Source organism: Cornus florida, unplaced genomic scaffold, assembly GCF_030987335.1.
Source record: "Cornus florida cultivar Cherokee Brave unplaced genomic scaffold, ASM3098733v1 CherokeeBrave_3.0.0_Hap2_Chr11, whole genome shotgun sequence".
NCBI lineage: Eukaryota > Viridiplantae > Streptophyta > Magnoliopsida > Cornales > Cornaceae > Cornus > Cornus florida.
The window spans coordinates 45,433,524-45,451,465 of record NW_026775581.1 but is presented as its reverse complement, the minus strand read 5'-3'; the positions used below and the strand labels follow the sequence as shown (position 1 = coordinate 45,451,465).

Sequence of the window (17,942 nt, the reverse complement as noted above, 5' to 3'; positions counted from 1 at the left end):
TATTCTGATATTTTCCTCTTGGGACTTTATATAAATCTTTTCATTCTTATTATTTATGTTTCTATCTGTAGATTGCCTTATTCAGTGTTTCTTTCACACAAACGATATTGATATGGACCTAGTCAGTTACGAATTTTGCAGTGGAATGATTTGTCAAATGTCTCTCCTTTGTAAAATTATCCTTTTTTCTTCCATTTATGAGATTTAAAGTCTGTAAAGTGCTTACCATCATTTCCACGTGGTGGAATAAATTAGCTCACCAATTAGTGCTTCATAAAGGCTGTGGGGACTGATCCTGCTATATCACCACTTGAGAGGTATATGGGCACTCCTGGTAGTGTTTATTAGTTCTTATGGAGTCCAAGATTATGCCTTTTTCGCTTTTCATATCCTTGCAGTTTATTTCTTTTACCTTGTGATCTCTTAGAAGTCTTGTAAGTTGTTTACGGTGAGGTCATGGTTCTCATGGGCAAGAGTATATTATTGTATTTTTTTTAAACTTAAGGCTTAAATGTCAAACTTTTATTTTTTGTAGTGAGTTGAATTATAAATGTTATGGCAGTGGGAACAAAAAGAAGAAATGGAAAGAAGAAGAGGAGAAGAAACGTTGCAAGGGAAGGGGGGGGGGGGGGGGGGGGGGGGCGGGGTGGAGAGGCTCGTTCAACTAGGCCTAGAGAGAGAGAGGCCTATTCAGATAGGCCTACTCTCATCAAGTGCATTATGTTATACTCCGTAATAATCATAATAATTGACCCACCACTTTTTCCTTATTATACTAGTTCTCAACATATCCCCTAAGCTAAAAGTAGAACTGTTCCTTCATAGCTAAGGTAGAGAGCAAAGCAGTAAGCCTCAAAATCATAGATATTTGCCATGCACAGCTTGTTACACCACCAAAGGTAGTGACAACTGTCACAAAATCATATTTGCACAACCTAGCATGGTGAAAAAAGGAAATCGAAACATGCAGATATTTCTAAGAGCAAAATGGAGGTAATGGGTGAAATGACTTGCCTCTTTGGATTTTTTTTTTTTTTTTCTTTTATTATTATTATTATTGTTATTATTATTAGGGTTGCGAGCATTTAACACGCCGGTAGTATGCATATAGCTCATATAACCCCCTATAGTTTCTAAAAACCCCCTAATGGTTATTTTAGGGGCGAACAAGGACTTCCTCTCATTCAGCCATTAATGGAGCGATAAAAATACTAAAATGCCCTTTGTACAATTAAAATAAAAAATTCAGTTAATGTAAAATGACTATTATGACCTTTATAAAAAAAAAAAAAAAAAAAATTCAGTTAAAAGAAGGGCATATTCGGTATTTAAATAGTAAAAATAGTAAACAAAATTCAGTTAATGTAAAAATTCAGTTAAAAAATAGTAAAAAATTCAGTCAAAGAAGGTTATTTTCGGTATTTATTACAATTAATTAGTCATGTGCGAGGCACGTGATTTGTTAATGGTACTTTTCTAATAATTTACTGCCGAAAAGCCCTAGTTTGCAACATTTTTTAATTTTTAAGGGAGTTATATACCCAAACTAAAAGTGGGGGGTGTTATTTGCTCAAAAAGTAAACCTTAGGGGTGTTTTATATACTTAGCCCTTATTATTATTATTATTATATCTATATTTGTCCTCTCCCTGCTTGCCTTCTCATACCTGCTCACTCTACAGCTAATGCTATTACTGTGCTACTAAAGTTCTAACTTGGAATGATGATGTTTCAATGTCTCTGTGTGTGTGCATGATGACGCTTTTATGAAGCAAACTACAATATATAGAGAATGTTCCTTGTTTGATTTTTTGATTCCTTTCGTTTAGAGCTTCCCCAATTAAGGAGTGTGACGTCGATGGAGCTGGGTTGTGATGCCCGTGGTTATTCTCGTGCTGGAAATAAAACCTTAATCTGGTATTGTGTCATTCTAGCTGGAAGACTAAGCCCAGAACTCAATCAAATGCGTGAAGTAAGCTCCTTTGCCAATGTTGTGTTTATTAAGTAAAACTCTGCTCGGTTATTTCCTGAATACAGTTTTGCTATTCTATGAGGCACCTTTCCTTCATTTGGATTCCATTTAGTATTAAATCACGCCATCTGGTTTTTCATAGAATTTAAAGGTACAAATTCATATGCTGAAATTGAATAGAGAATAAAAACAAAAATAAAAGAATTCAGGATAAGGGAGCTTTCACCAAAAATAATCGTAAAATCATTCTAGTTCTGTCACTAATACTTTTCGGGAGTTAATTCATTTTAAAAGCTATTTAACAAATACTCTTTTTGAATATGACGCAAAATAAAATTGATCCTTTCATGTGTATGTTATCCAACTAACAATATATTTATCTAGTTTAGCAAATGGAGTAAATTATGTATATGTCAAAGACCATTCGCAGGGTCCAAGGAATACTATCAAATGATGGCGAGTCAAACACAGCGGATGAAAATTTATCAGCAACACCATCAGCCATTGCACTAAAGGAAAAACGTCTGACATTTACTTGGATGGATGGGGAAGCCCAAAAAGTGAGTGTTTTTCCCTTGTTTGTCTGACACGCTGATTTTTTTTGAGTTAGTTGTACTTGAATTTACAATTTTAGTAGTAAATAATAATACTTCAAAGATTGTGCTTGTGATTCTGTATTGGTAGTTGGTAGTGCTTTGTTCTGCATCCAAAAACTTTGCCAAGTTGTTGGTGATCTTATTTCATAGATTGCACTAAGTTGGTGGAGGTGATGAGCAATCATCCTTGTGGACCGATCTATAAACCCTGTCCCCTGATGGTGTTTTTCTAGCCATAAAAATGTTTCAAATAGTCACTTTGAAGTTATCCAATTTAGCAGCTGGACCAGTTCCAAAACAGTCAATACCAAAATTTCGTGCAGATCCCATCCCATGCAAATGATCAAAATTTCCTTCATGGGGTTTGCTATGGAACTGTACGAAGCTGAGAATATCTGTTCAAACACTTTATGACTTGTCCAAGCATCTTATCAACTTCATAATCCCTGTAGAGCTTTGTGAGGGCATTTGTGTATATATTCTTTTTCAAACACGGAGAAGGCTGTTGCTTGCTTGGATTTCATTGTTCAATTTTATTTTATAATTGTTATGACATTATTTATATTGATTTTTTGGTTGAAAAAACTTTTAAAGTGCTTTTTAGGTTTTTTTTCGTTTATTATTAAAATTCTCTCTCTCTCTCTCTCTCTCTCTCTCACACACACACACACACACACACACACACACACACACGCATTCATATTATCATATGGTCCTGCTACTTTTATGAATTATTATTTCTAGAAGTCATGGTAAACCATATGTTAATAAGCTTATAGAAATCATATTCAATCCATGAAGCCTAATATGATTAAAATCAAATCAATATATAAATAAGAGCAGATAAATCTTCTACCAAGAATATTTGGCCATGGACTATCCACTGCAAGAATGCAATTACTTCTCATTGGTTGTTGTATTAAATTAGTTTTTCTGTGTGTACTTTGACATGGTCAATTAAAACTATTCATTTATTCCCACTCGTTGCATGTTGGCACCCACTAGTTATAAATTCTCTGTGATTCCTGAATTTGTTAAACGAGCTAATACATTTACAAGACTAGGTGTGTCTTTTATAAAATGTCCGCTTTCTTGTTTATTGCTGGTATTCTTTGGAGCAACTGAGCAATCTATATACGCATAGTTCAGATAATACAAAGAAAGTGGTTTCTGTCATATCAAGTGAGGAATTTTATATTCAAAATCTATGATCTCCAGAACATCAGTATGAAGCATGCATAATTAGATTATGATATTGCCATGTTTGCGCTTAAAAGAAGCAACAGTAAAACTGTAATTGTTTCTTTGTTGTTGTCGTCGTTGGTGTTGTTATTGTTATTATTTCTTTGTTTAGTTGGAGTAATCTCTGGCTCAGCATCAAAACTCCTAAATAGGCTGAATTAGTAAAAAATGATCATGTGCTACTGTATAAGACACTGACATAATCTCTTATCCAGAGCCGCTGTCTCTTTTACATTCACTCGGAGAGCAGCTTTGAAACTTGTGGACCTAGGAGGGATCCATCAGATGTACCACGGTTATTGATTGTACGTTATAGAAGGAATGCTACTGAAGATGGTGTGAAGATTGAGAGAAAGACAAATACCATATTAGATGCATTTCAAGAGGATACGGATCCTTCATCACAACTTGTGGCGACTTACAATGGTTCGAGTGAAATTCTACAGGTGCAGGCTGCTTCTTGTTGTGAGATGGTGTATTTCTACCTTGTGCATTACGATTCTACTATAAACTGCTTTAGCTGCATTATTTGGTTCCTTATCTAAGTTAACAGCCTCTATTCTGAGCTTTGCAATAGAGAGCAAGAGAAAATGAAAGAAAATTACAAGATCAGCCATCACGAGGATGGAAATAAAATCATAAAATCATCAAGAGAGAGGTTGCAAACTAACATAACCTCCCAAATAACTGAAATGTCCACAGAATGTGGCTGATCCTTGAAACCTCTATGCAAGGCAGATTTTCTCTCCTGCCAAATTCTTCATGAGGTGGAGGAGGAAAGACTGCAAAGGAATCTCCATCTCAAAGACTTAGAAGATGAAAGAGTCCAGATCTTTCTAACTGATCCAGAGAAGAAGCATCAGGCTTAGGAGCATTCGACACAGAAAATGCAGTCCCAAATACAGCTAGAATAAGCACACTGCCAAAAAAGATGTAAATTATCATCTTCTGCTAAGAAACAGTTAGAACAAACTGCAGTAAGACTGAAACTCTTATGCATGCACGCACATGCCTATGCATGCATGCCCTAAAACCTATTCGTTTCCGGCGATTTCGACCAGTAAATCCGTCCATCTAATGACATCAAATTCACCCCAAAATGATACCAATCAACTCCCCATCCATCAAATTATCTATAGGAGCAAAATATCTAGTACTTATATTGTAATTAAACACCATCTCATGTAAAATTTTAGGGTTTTCATTCTCTCAACCATGAACACACCTCAAATCCGCATTATTTTACACCGATCAAAAGCAATTAATCCACATGTTTATACCATTAGACATTAAAATCATATAATCCAACCATCAATTTACCCAAAAACTCATCCATGTATAAAGATTCATGCTATTCATGTACATACACGGAACTGTATTTATATACACTGTTATACACAAAAACCAATGTATTTACAATCGAAAAGTTAAGTTTGACATATAATCATGAATCATTAATACATGTTTCACATCAAATCCATAATTCACCAATATATACAATCATATATACATATTTTTTCATGTATACGCATCTAAAGTATTTTCGTATTTATTAAATTAATTAGATTAAATTCTAAATATTACTAAGACATGAAAATCTTTGTAAATTAGTAGAATATCATAATATTGCAAGTTCTCTTGATCTCCTCTAATTCTCTCTCTCAAAGACTGGAGAATGATTTGTATAACTCCAGGGTTTTGTAGATATCAAATATATATATATTCCCGAGACACATATAATTCTCCTATTTAGATTAGGATTATTTTTTGTAGCTCTAATTTTTTTAATTTATTAGGTACTTAATTATTATTTTATAATTTTACCCCTTAATTAACCACTAATTTGTGATTTTAATTTAGTGGTTATTACAACAGCTCTGCAATTTCCAGGAATTTGAAAACAAGTACCCAATAGTACAGGTATGATACCAGCGTTGATTTGACCAATTCTAACCTTTGAACCATAGAAAAATTCAAACTATTCCAATCAATTAATTTAGCAGAGATCTTATCCATGAGATGATTGAAATGAGAATTTTTTTAGAGAATGATCAATCAAAGGGACTCCGGAAATTTTTTTAGAGAATGATCAATCAAAGGGACTCCAAAAAACACAATGGTGGTCTTACCAACTCTAAACTGAAAATTTATCTTGATTCTTCTCCTTCTTCTCACTGCCTTCAAGAAAATCAAGTTACTCTTGTCATTGTTAAACTGCAGAGATGCTGCCTTCTCAAACTCCATAAAAACTTCCTTAAGAGCTCTAGCACTAGAAATATTAGACTTCATCACAAGAGGAGGTCATCAGCAAAGAAAACATGAGAAATATTCACACTAGGAAGCACGGACACGCCTAAAAGGGCAAAGAATCCATGTCGGACACCGACACGCGCTGGACACGCCAAAATGTGTCTGAATATTTTATATTTTTTTGAATATCCGGACACGCCATGGACACGCTTCCGACACGCTTGTCCCACTCTTCGGGGATTTTTAAGAAAGTTTTAGAAACAATGTTGAGTTAAGTGTAAATATTAGGACTTTTTTAATTACATAATTACTTAAAAACTTCTTGTTTCATAAAACAATTTTATAGTCAAACAATTAGATATTTATTCTTATATTTTAGTTCAAAGGTTCTACCCCTTGCACGATCATCTTTGACTCCCTTCTTGTCCCACCAACCAAGCTTTGCTACCGGTGAATGGTCTCTCTCTCTCTCTCTCCTCTTTCTCCTCTTTTCTCTCTTATTCTCCGACCTCCTCTTTTCTTTCTTCTTCTTCTTCTTCTTCACAAACCCTAAATACTTCTTTTTGTCCTTTCACAATAAATTTCTTTTTGTCTCCTTTTCCTTTTTCCTCTATTCCTCATGAACTTTTTTCTCTTCTATGGATTCTTACCTTTATTTTTAACTAAGGCCTAATAATTTTTCTAACAAAACCCTAATCCTCTTTGTCTCTTTTTTTTTTTTTTCCTCTTTCTTAACACCCTTTCTATCGTTCTTTCTTTTTTCCAACAAAACACAAATATATATATTTTTTTCATTATGAGATTGTAACAAGTAATATTACTCTTAATTTCTTAAAGTACAACATCATATATATAGAAAATATATTTTCTTATTTGCCATGTCCATATCCTATTTTTTTAGGATTTGCTGTGTTACCCTATCCGTGTCGTGTCGTATCCATGTCCCGTATTCGTATCCGTGCTTCTTAGTATTCACTCCAGCCCTGGCAGCAAAGTTACAAAGTCTTGGATTCCCACTAGCAATCTTGTCTTCCATCAACTTAGAGAATTAATCTGTAACCAAGGTGAATAGAAGAGAGAAAGGATGCATCCTTATCTAATACCCCTAGAAGCAGAAAAGTATCCGGTAGGGACCCCATTTACTAGAATAGAGAACTTTGAAAAAATGCTAAGAGTCTTTTATCCACCTAATCCAGTTATCCCCAAAGTCACAATGGTGATGAATCTGAATTTAAAAAATCCCTAGAAACTGAATCATAGGCTTTCTTGATATCTATCTTCCATGCCATTGAAGGATCCTTTTTTGAAGGCAAAACCCTTAATCAAATCAGGAGCTAAAACTATATTGTCCTGAATTCACTGCTTGACAAAAGCAGCCCACTCCAACACAACTAGATACTGCAAAACTGGTCTGTTTGCTAAGATTTTGATATTTACCTTGTACAGAATATTGCAGAGAGCGATTGATGTTTAATCAGTGATTTTCACACCATGATTTTTTTGGGGATTAAGGTAAGAAAAGTACTGTTCTGCCCCATATGCAGGTTAGATGAAGAAAAGAATGAAAGATACTGCATTAACAACATCTCTGCCCACCACAGACCAATAATTTTGGAAAAAATTAGCAGGGTATCCATCTGGACCTGGTGCTGTATCAGGATTAAATTGAAATCCCCTACAACTTCTTTCTGGGCTGCTCAACTGAAGGAAACCCTTGATTAGCATAATAAAGCCCTCATAGAACTCAATCATCCATTCTTTAAACACCTTTGGATTCTCAGAAATGTCACCATCCTCCAAAGAAATCATGGAATCCCACTTCTTCTTTTTAACTTTCTAATGAGAAAATGTTGAACATCTATCCCCCTCTCTAAACCATTTCAGCCTTGACTTCGGAGCCCAAAAAATCTCCTCTTGCTCCAAAATCCCTTCAGCTCAGTTAAATATCAACACTCCTCTTGAATGAGCTCTGATTTTGATCCAACTGAACCCTTCTCAAATTCTCCCTGGCCTGCTGCAACTGAACCCTTTGCCTTATTCCACTTACTGATTTCGTTCTTTACCAACATCAGTTTCTTCATCAACTGGTGAATCGGATTTCCAATGACAATACCAAACTCTATCCACAATAGCCCTCACTTCCTCTTGCAAGACTTGCATACACCAAATTTTTAAGAAACTAAAGGGTTTTGGACCTCCAGAACATGAAGAGTGCCATTTGAAACTAAATTTATAATGGTCCAACAAGGATGCATCAGTAAGAGTGAGCTTAGTATCTCTGAAAGAATGTAACCAATCTGCATTGATCATTTCCCTATCTAATCTAGTCATTGTTCTCCTCCTAGGCTACTATTTATTACACCATGACCAAACCCCATTAGGAACTGGTAAGTCATCCAAGCCAACCTTACTAACACATTGTAAACTCATCAAGGAGAAGTTGTGGGATTTGCAAACCTCCAATGATCGTATCTCACTAGGTTCCAGTCACAAATTGCTTGCCATGGCCCACGACCGCTAGAGGCATGACCAATTAAAGAAGCTTCCTTCCACCAGCAAAAATTGAAGCATACACAGCTGAAAGATAGATAAGGTGCCCAGAATGCAAAGACTGGACAGATAAAAACATGGACTAAGCATCCTCTTTAAGGAGAATAACATCCAAAATCTTTGAATTACACCCCAACCAACAATGCCCAAAGTATTGGAAGCATAGTTAGCTAACCATCTCACCTTCCATTAATTTTCCTTTGGATTTTTAAAGCTTTATTTTCTTTAACTATGGTTTCAACGAAGCATATCAAACAGGATTTACCACTTACAATCCAATTCTTGACTTTATACCGTATTTGAGGCCTCTATCTTTCCAGCAGCCCATCATTGAGAAGATTGAGATGGTGGAATGGCTCCACCAGCACCCTTTTTTGCTGGTGGAAGGAATCTTCTACAGGATTGATGGAGATTGAGATGGTGGAATGCTCTTTAACTATGTTTTCAAAGAAGCAAATCAAGTAAGACATACCATCCAATTCTTGACTTTATGCTGCATTTGAGGCCTGTTGACCCCATCAGTAGAAGGCACTTGCACATTTTCCTTGTGTTTGCCCTTCTTTCCACTTGAACTTTCATTTGGACAAGGAGATTGAATCTGCTGAACCATCACAGTTTTAGTTTATTTCTGAGCATAGAAGTTGCTTCTTCTGTATCACAATTACCGAAACCTTGAGCAGACTCAAGAGGGTGCCTATCATGGCCATCACTTACAGGTTGAATCTCTCCATGTTCAGTAATACTGACAGACAAAGCTGAACATCCATTCACGTCAGTAGCTCATTGATCAACCTCATGTCCACATCCATTCCAGAATCCATAATAGCCAAAACATTCCTATATGCAGCATCCTTAGTTTTGTCCACCTTAAAATCTGCTCCAGCATTCTGCATGATATCATCTCCACGGGCTTCATCATCTGCATAATGTAAGCCTTTAGCAGCAATCCTATTCCCATGCCTCAACGGGCTTTCATTAGAATACTCTACCTCAACAATTGCATTAGTATCATCATCCCCGCCCCCATTGCCCTCCAGAACCCAAAATTGATTACACGATGCAATTTCTCCATCCTTCTTTTGTTTATCTGCTGCAGCATTTGTTCCGTTGTTAGTATTCTGCTTATCAATCACCTCTTCAACAGTTAACCCCTCAGTTTAACAACCCATTTCTCCATAGGTTTTCCCTTATTCTTCTGATCAACCACAACATTTAGAGAGCACTTTAACGAAACATGATCTATCCTTTGGCAATGAGAGCAAATCTGGGGGCACCATTCATACTCAAAGTCCACTTTGCGATTCCATTTTTCAGAATGAATGGCCAACCTTCGAACGTGTGCAATCTCTGAAGAGCCTTCTCCATATCCTCCTTAGACTCAAAATGAGCCACAAAAAACCCTTCCTTGACATAAATCAATTGGTAGAAATTGCACTATCTTTGTTGAATATATTTCTTGAAAAAAGGATAGTAGGGTTTTTTACACAACATACCCTATAACAGAGTTACTCCAGTAGGCTGCTTCTTCCCCTACAATCTACATCTCCATCTTCAATTCTAACCTTCATTTTCTTTTTGCATGCCCAATTGGAAGTCATTGCTCTATCCTCATTGAATATATTTCTTGAAAAAAAGGATAATATGGTTTTTTACACATAACATACCCTATAACAGAGTTACTCCAGTAAGCTGATTCTTCCCCTATGTTATGACAAACGCAACAAACCCAAGATAAAATCAAGAATCACGATAGAAAAGTAAACACATCTCACAAAGAACACAGATTTATAAATGGTTCGGCAACAGCCTACATCCACGGTTGAGATCCGGCGAAAGTCTTCACTATGTATAAAATCGGAGATTACAAGTTTTCAGCCACTCACTCTATTTCTGTACGAATTTCAGAGTCTCTCTCTTACACCACTCCAAACCCTAAGCGCCCTTATATATCGGGCCACAAGAGACTAATCACACAAAGCTCATCCAATGGGTCATCGGGTCATACCCGGAACCAAATTCGGGCCACAACATCACACCCTACAATCTACATCTCCATCTTTTTGAACCTTTTTTTTTCGCATGCTTACTCCAAGTTAATAAATGATGACTGAGTAGTTTTTCCGAATAGAATCCATAAGGACAAGCACGGAGGAGATCACTGTTGGGGAGTCAAAGTAGCCCGGTGGCTGTTGAGAGGAGGTGTTACCCTCCTCCCCTTTTGAGCGCTTTTATAAAATTATTCTTACTTATCAAAATAAAATAAAATAAAATAAAATCACCCTAAGCATGGATTATAGTGTATGTAGCAGCTTCATATTTAATTCTATAAGTTTGATCTTTTTATCCTTTAACAATTGTTTATACTTGTGATGCTGAGAAGGAAAGACTGGACACGTTCATATCCTTTGGCATTACTTTTCACAAATTCACTGCTCTCTGATTTGAATCTGTGCTCACATTTTGCTGAGCTTTTACCATTGATTCAAGCAATGACCCCTCTTAATTTTTTATCCTTGGAAACTTCCCATTTACTCTTTGCAGATGACACCCTGGTTTTCTGTGATGCTGATGTGTCTCAACTTCGACACTTGAGGTGTGTTCTGACTTGTTTTCAGGCAGTTTCCGGGCTAAAGGTCAATGTGACAAAGAGTGTGCTTGTCCCAGTAGGGAATGTTCCGGATATTTCCTCTTTAGCTGCAGTCCTTGGATGCAGAGTGAGCTCATTCCCTATTCCTTATTTGGGTTTGCCCCTAGGGGTCTCTTCTAGTTTAGTGGGGAGTTGGGATTCTGTGATTGACAGGTACGCGAAGAGATTAGCAGGTTGGAAGAAGCAATACTTGTCAAAAGGGGGTAAAGTTACTCTTATAAAGAGCACCTTGTCGAGCCTTCCCACTTATTTTCTCTCTATGTTCCAAATCCCTTGTTCCATTGCAGACAGGATTGAAAAAATTCAAAGGGATTTCCTTTGGGGTGGTAAGGGCGATGAGTTCAAGTACCACCTTGTCAAATGGGAGGATGTTTGTAAGCCTGTGAAATTGGGTGGACTTGGTATAAGACATTTAGTTCCTTTCAATCAAGCTCTCTTGGGTAAGTGGTTATGGAGATTTGGGAGGGAAAGACATCGACCATGGCGCAGGCTAGTCTCTTGTTGGTTTGGCGAAGAGGCTGGTGGTTGGTCTACGCGTCCGGTTACCCTAGCGGGAGGAGTAGGGACGTGGAAGGCTATTCGGAAAGGATGGGATGTTTTTTCGGCTCATATCAGATTCAAACTCCATGACGGACATTGCATTCGGTTTTGGCAAGATCTCTGGTGTGGGGATCAATCACTTTCTCGTACTTTTCCAAGATTATATAGTATTGCCGTTAATAAACACGCCTACATAGTCGACTGCTATCGGCTTGATAGCAGTGGGATTATATGGGATGTGCATTTTCGGCGCTTTTTTCAGGATTGGGAGATGGACGAGGTATGTGTTTTTTTGGATCTTCTGTATCGACAGGAGGGCATTGGCAGAGGTAATGATGTTTTAAGTTGGGTTCCCTCTTCTCATGGTCGTTTCGAAGTTAGATCTTTGTTCTTATGTTTGTCAAATTTTGTTAATCGAGACTTCCCGTGGAAAACTATTTGGCGGTCTATGGCTCCAACTAGGGTGGCTTTCTTTGTTTGGACTACTATGTGGGGAAAGATTCTGACAATTGATAATTTGAGAAAAGGGGCAATTGTATAGTTAATCGCTGTTGTCTATGCAAGGTTGGCGAGGAGTCCGTTAACCACCTCCTTTTGCATTGCCCTGTGGCGACTGACTGTTGGAATCTTATTGTTGGGTTGTTTGGCATGTGTTGGGTTATGCCACGATCTACTAAGGAATTGATTCATATTTGGAGAGGTTGTCGAGTGAGAAGAGACGTTCGCGAGTTCTGGAGAATTGTACCACATTGCGTATGGTGGTGCATTTGGAAGGAGAGAAACAGCAGAATGTTTGAAGGAAAAGAGTCGCCTACGGAAACGATCAAACTTTACATTCTTCGTTCTCTCTTCAATTATGTGAAGAGGAGCTTTTGTTCTTCTTCATATGATTTAATTACTTTTCTGGATTCTTTGGGGCCTTAGCTCCGGTTCCACTTTTGTAATTGGGACGCGTTCTCCTTTTGAACGCCTTTTTTAATATTATTTTTACTTATCAAAAAAAAAAAAAAATTGTTGACACATTTGAGTTTGTATCAAACTATTAATGGAAAGACAATTTTCTTTATAATTTAGTGCAGATTCTTATCAGGATTTTCTTCTTGTATTTGGCTGGCAGATCATACGATGGATCTCTCAAATAATAGAAGATGGTGACTCCAGGGATCTCCCCTTTTTTGTAAGTTTTCAGTAATAATCCTCTTTTTTGGCAATTTTTGGGATCAAGGTTTGCATTGGTGCTGTCCTCACTAGAAATTTATGCCTGTAGTTTTATTGTTAATTAGCTATGTACAAGGATTTTGGGATGGGTTATGCAAAGTTAGGTGTCATAAGGATCTTATTAGTTAATGTAAATTTGAATAATTTATTATGCTTATTGAGACATTAAGTGGAGTAACTTCTCTGTTGAGCAACAGCCATTCCACTCGGTACTTTTAGATCAGTAAGTACATTTAGTCCCTGTTGAACATGTGGGTGCAGAGAGGAGGGTTACGGTGTTTGTTAGTTCTGCTCTCATGTTTCTATTGGTTGTGCAAAATGTTAAAGTAGGGATTTAAATACTGTATGGACCTTAGAGCTGCACCTTTTTTTGGATCTATTAGCTTCTCAAAACCTCGTCTCTTGTCTGCTCCAATGCAGAGAACAAGAACTCCTGCACTTGTACCTGAGGATGCAGATCCTATTTGGTCAAGAGGTGCCACTAGCATTATTTCCACAAGCAAGGGAATGAAACAGAAGATTGGTAGCATCACAAGTAGAATCCATGATAACCTGGGAGATCCAAGGCTTGGTCCAATCTTGCTTTTGGGAGCATTAATGTCTTTTGGTAGCATCTGGTTGTGGAGGAGTCAATCAACTCATTCAAGTCAGTCAATTCAAAGTACGATGGTAAGTGTTGGCTTAGAAGTTAGAAATTGGGTCCCATCTTACTTCTGTGAGCTTTATCTCTTGCATGCACCATTATTTGTTTTGCAGCTGTCAACTCCATATCAAATTTTTATATCTAATTTCATCCCCTACTGTGGGTATAATCATCTCTGATTAGGTTTTTTTCTTTTTGAAAACATTCTCCTAATGTGGGTCAATAGTAATAATGTCTGATTAGGTTTTTCTTTTTTAAAGATTCTCCTTATTGTCATTGTCTTCATTTCAGTTCTTATGCGCGTGCGTGCGCATCTGTATGATTTCCTGGCTGCATTATATTCTACTTGAAAAAAAAGATATTTTCTTTTACTACTGTCTTCATATTTTTCCCTTCAGTTGTCACGTAATACCTTAGCAGCCATTGCTTGGTTCAATTGATGAAATGCTTGGGCTGTCAATGAGGACGTGTTTCATGTCTTAAAAGCAATTATTTTGCACACATGATACTAAAGGTTTGCTTTATATTATGCAACTTCTCCAAATGCCCTGTTTTGGTGAGGCCAATGTTAACCCCAAAGGGATCTCTTCACATCTTGGAGGTTGAGAGTTCGAACCCCTAAGGGCCACTCCCAGGGAATTTCCTAGTAATTTCCCTGTGCATGAAGAACAATGGGAGTGCATGTGTCTGGTGGTGGACTATGGATGCTCTAAGAGGCTTGACACCGCCGTCATCAACAAAAACAGTAAAAAACTAATAATTAATTAAAGCTATAGTCAAGCCAGGGATGTTTGGAGGGTCATTCCCCTTTGTTTGTGATGTGAGAGGAACAGGAGATCCTTTGAGGGGGAGGAGGCTCTTATTTGGTCTCTCAAATACAATATATTTGTATCCTTTATTTTTTGGGTTTATGGGCATAATTATAAATCTTTGGGGCATCTTTTGGATTTTGTGGATAGCTTAAGGCTATAGTTGTCGCCTTTGGTGTCTTATGGATTCTCTTGGGAGCGCTCCCCTCTTGAGGGCCTTTTATGAAATCTTACTTATCAAAAAAATAAATAGTAAATAAATAAAATAAAATAAAAAGTTAGGTAGTTACTATTTTCTCTAGTATTATACCTTATGGTTACATCTGCCTTCACCGCGAGTTTATTGTCCAATATTATTTTTATTACTTGTTTACATCTCTCTGGACCTATCAATAGCTTAGGATGCATCTATCCCTCTAATCGGAAAACTCGTCCTAGCTTTTTTCTTCTGAATCTTATTTTATTTTTTAAATTAATGAGAATCAAGAAATGTGTATAAAGGATGAGAACTCCTTCAAGCTGAAAAGAAAAAGGTGAAAGAAATCGTGTTAACAAGTATAACCCTTACAAACCAAACCACAGAAACCCACCCCCTTGCCACAAAGGATTTAAAAGTAATGTGATTCTAGATGCATGTGTCATACACCACTGTACATTAATCTTTGACTTTGAAAACATATTTAAAATACCTTGTTACCATGAACTAGCACTCCTATTCTAGATTATCCAGATTGCATAATGATGATGATTAGGGGTGGCAATTCGTGTTCGCGGGATATAATTGTGTCGTGTCAACCTAAGAGTATTCTATTAAACAGCTCAACCCGAACACGACACGTTTAATAATCGTGTCAGGAATTCTCAACACTTACCCGACCTATTTATTAAACGGGTTGCACGTGTAACCTGTTTAATGACCTATTTAATAAAACGAAACATTATATTATTTATATTATTAATAATACTCAATCAAACAATAAATACTAGAAAAATATAAGTTTTAATCCAACTAAATTACTAAATAATCTCTAATCTACAAAAGAATAAATTATAAAATACAAGTTTAGATAGTTATTTTGAAACTTAAATAAAAATTTGTTTATGTATAGTTAAACAGATGTAAATGGGTTACACGGGTTGAACCCTTCAACCCAAATACGACACGATTAACTAAACGGGTTAATCGTGTCGACCCGTTTACGATCTGAATCCGTAAAAGGTTAACTCGTGTTGTGTTTGAGTCATGTTGGCGGGTCGTGTCAAACTTTGTCACCGCTAATGATGATGAGTGCAATAATCCTGGTTGAAACTGTGCACAGATCTGTATAATTTATAATCTAGTAAATACCTTAGAAAGATTTGCTTCGACATACAATTGCTAAAGTACTTTAAAATGAGAAGAAAATGGAGAATATGGGAGTAAAGATTGAATGGAGGGAGCGAGGGAGGGGATAGAGAAGAGACAAAAAAGCATCGTAAGAGGGAGATATGAGAAGAGAACAGGAAGAAACAAAAAAGGATAATAAAGGGTAGGATCAAAGGAAGATAGAGAATAAAGACTAGATAAGAGAAGATAAAGGCGAAAGATAGGAGAAGATTTTGTTTTCCCTATGAAATCAACAGTGCCAAGGATTAAGTGTGTATAGGTTGGACATTGTTGATAAAAAATAAAAGATTGAAGAAAGAAGTTAAGAATGAAACATAAAGATATACATGGTTCGGCCACTATGGTTTGCATCCACGGCACACAAAGCCCAAAGGGCTACATCACTTTTATCATATTCTCTCTTAGTTTTGTTTACAATGACCACCTCTTAGAGGATATAAATATTGAAGTTATACCCTCTCTAACAAGTTAAGCTTGTAGATGGTTGTTAACATGGCATCCGAGTCAAAGGTCTCAAGTTTAAACCTCATGTTAGCCTCATAATTAAAATTGAAAACACGTGTTGGATCAAAAGAAGGCTACATGTGAGGGGGCGTGTTAGAGGATATAAATATTGAAGTCAGTTTAAGCTTGTAGATGGTTGTTAACTATAGATATAAGAATACAACCAATAAATATGAAAAATACATTTGTGGAGGATTCCTAAAATCAATCCCATAAATCAATCATATGAATACTGGTCAAGGCCTAAATCAATCCTATCATCATAGTCTCCTAAGACCCCCTTTCAAGTTAGTACACAAAGATTTTATTTCAAATGTCTAACTTGAAACAATGCGAAGTTGTCCAGAGTCTGAGACGAGTAGATCTGGAGATTCGAGACGAGTAGATCCAAGACGAGTTGATCTTGATATCTGAAACAAGAATATCTGAAGATCCGAGATGAGTAAATCTGATAAAAAAATTCAAGCGAGACAAAGGAGAGCTGAACGAGTCTAGAGTAGGATATGATAAACCTACTCTGATAGTGTGTTTTGATAATAAAAAATAAAAGATTTGAAAGGAGAAATTAAGAATGAAACAACACAAGGATATACTTGGTTCGTCCACTACGGCCTACATCCATGGCACACAAAGCCCAAAGGACACATCTCTTTTATTATATTCTCTCTAAGTTTGGTTACAATGACCACCTCTATTTATAGATAATAATACAATTGATAAATATGAAAAAAACATTGATGGAGGATTCCCAGAATCAATCCCATAAATCACTCCTGATAATATTTTATCAAGGCTTAAATGACTTCTATCATGATATTGTCCCAACAGACATAATAAACCAGCAAAGAGGACTCACCTACTGCTTTTTTATAGCTTCATCCGATCCGTATGGTAGATGGACTCTCCTATTCGCCCCTCAACGTAGCCATGTAGACACAAGGCTAAATGGATATAATTATTTCACATTGAATCTGCTATTCCACTCAATGTAGCTGTGTGTAGACACAAGGTGATATGGATATAATTATGGGATATTTTCCGACACATAAGCTCAAATTTGAAACCCCTATCCTTTACATGTGATAATAGAAGAAGAATAAAAAGAAACTCAAATTTGATAGAATATAGACGTACCTACTTCTGAGTTAGATGGAAATTTATTTTAATGCATCCCATTTTATTCAAATTATAATTGAGTATATTCTTAAAGCATACTTGCATTATACAATTCAGTCTAGGAAGTAGTTCTCTTAGGGAGCCGTGGCAGTATCGGATACTTTGGATACGCCGATATAGTCCGGACACGTGTCAGATAAGTCTAAAAGTGTCGTGAAAATTGAATATTTTATTTTCTGGTTGGACACGGCAAGGATATATTTTTTACACTTCCAGGTTACGGAGAGGGGGTTTTGTAATTATAATTTTTTTTAAAAAAAAGGGGATTCAATGCAATTTAATATATATTATGGGTTGATTAGAAAAATAAAATAAAATTTAAGAAAACAAAAATAACAACATCTAGCTCTAAGCTCCAAATTAGTGATTATTCATGATTTTATGGATAAAATGGCAAAAAAATATTATT

The 17,942-nt window shown here is 36.4% G+C and overlaps 1 protein-coding gene across 1 annotated transcript in view; it reads left to right on the top strand.

Moving 5' to 3' along the window:
- LOC132285859 (uncharacterized) overlaps positions 1 to 17,942 on the top strand; it is a 51,346-nt gene that overhangs the window by 32,267 nt on the left and 1,137 nt on the right. The window contains exons 15-19 of the mRNA XM_059788092.1: positions 1,829 to 1,971; positions 2,391 to 2,531; positions 4,025 to 4,255; positions 12,914 to 12,973; positions 13,435 to 13,683. Coding sequence (XP_059644075.1) covers positions 1,829 to 1,971; positions 2,391 to 2,531; positions 4,025 to 4,255; positions 12,914 to 12,973; positions 13,435 to 13,683 — 824 coding nt within the window. The remainder of the gene's footprint in view (positions 1 to 1,828; positions 1,972 to 2,390; positions 2,532 to 4,024; positions 4,256 to 12,913; positions 12,974 to 13,434; positions 13,684 to 17,942) is intronic.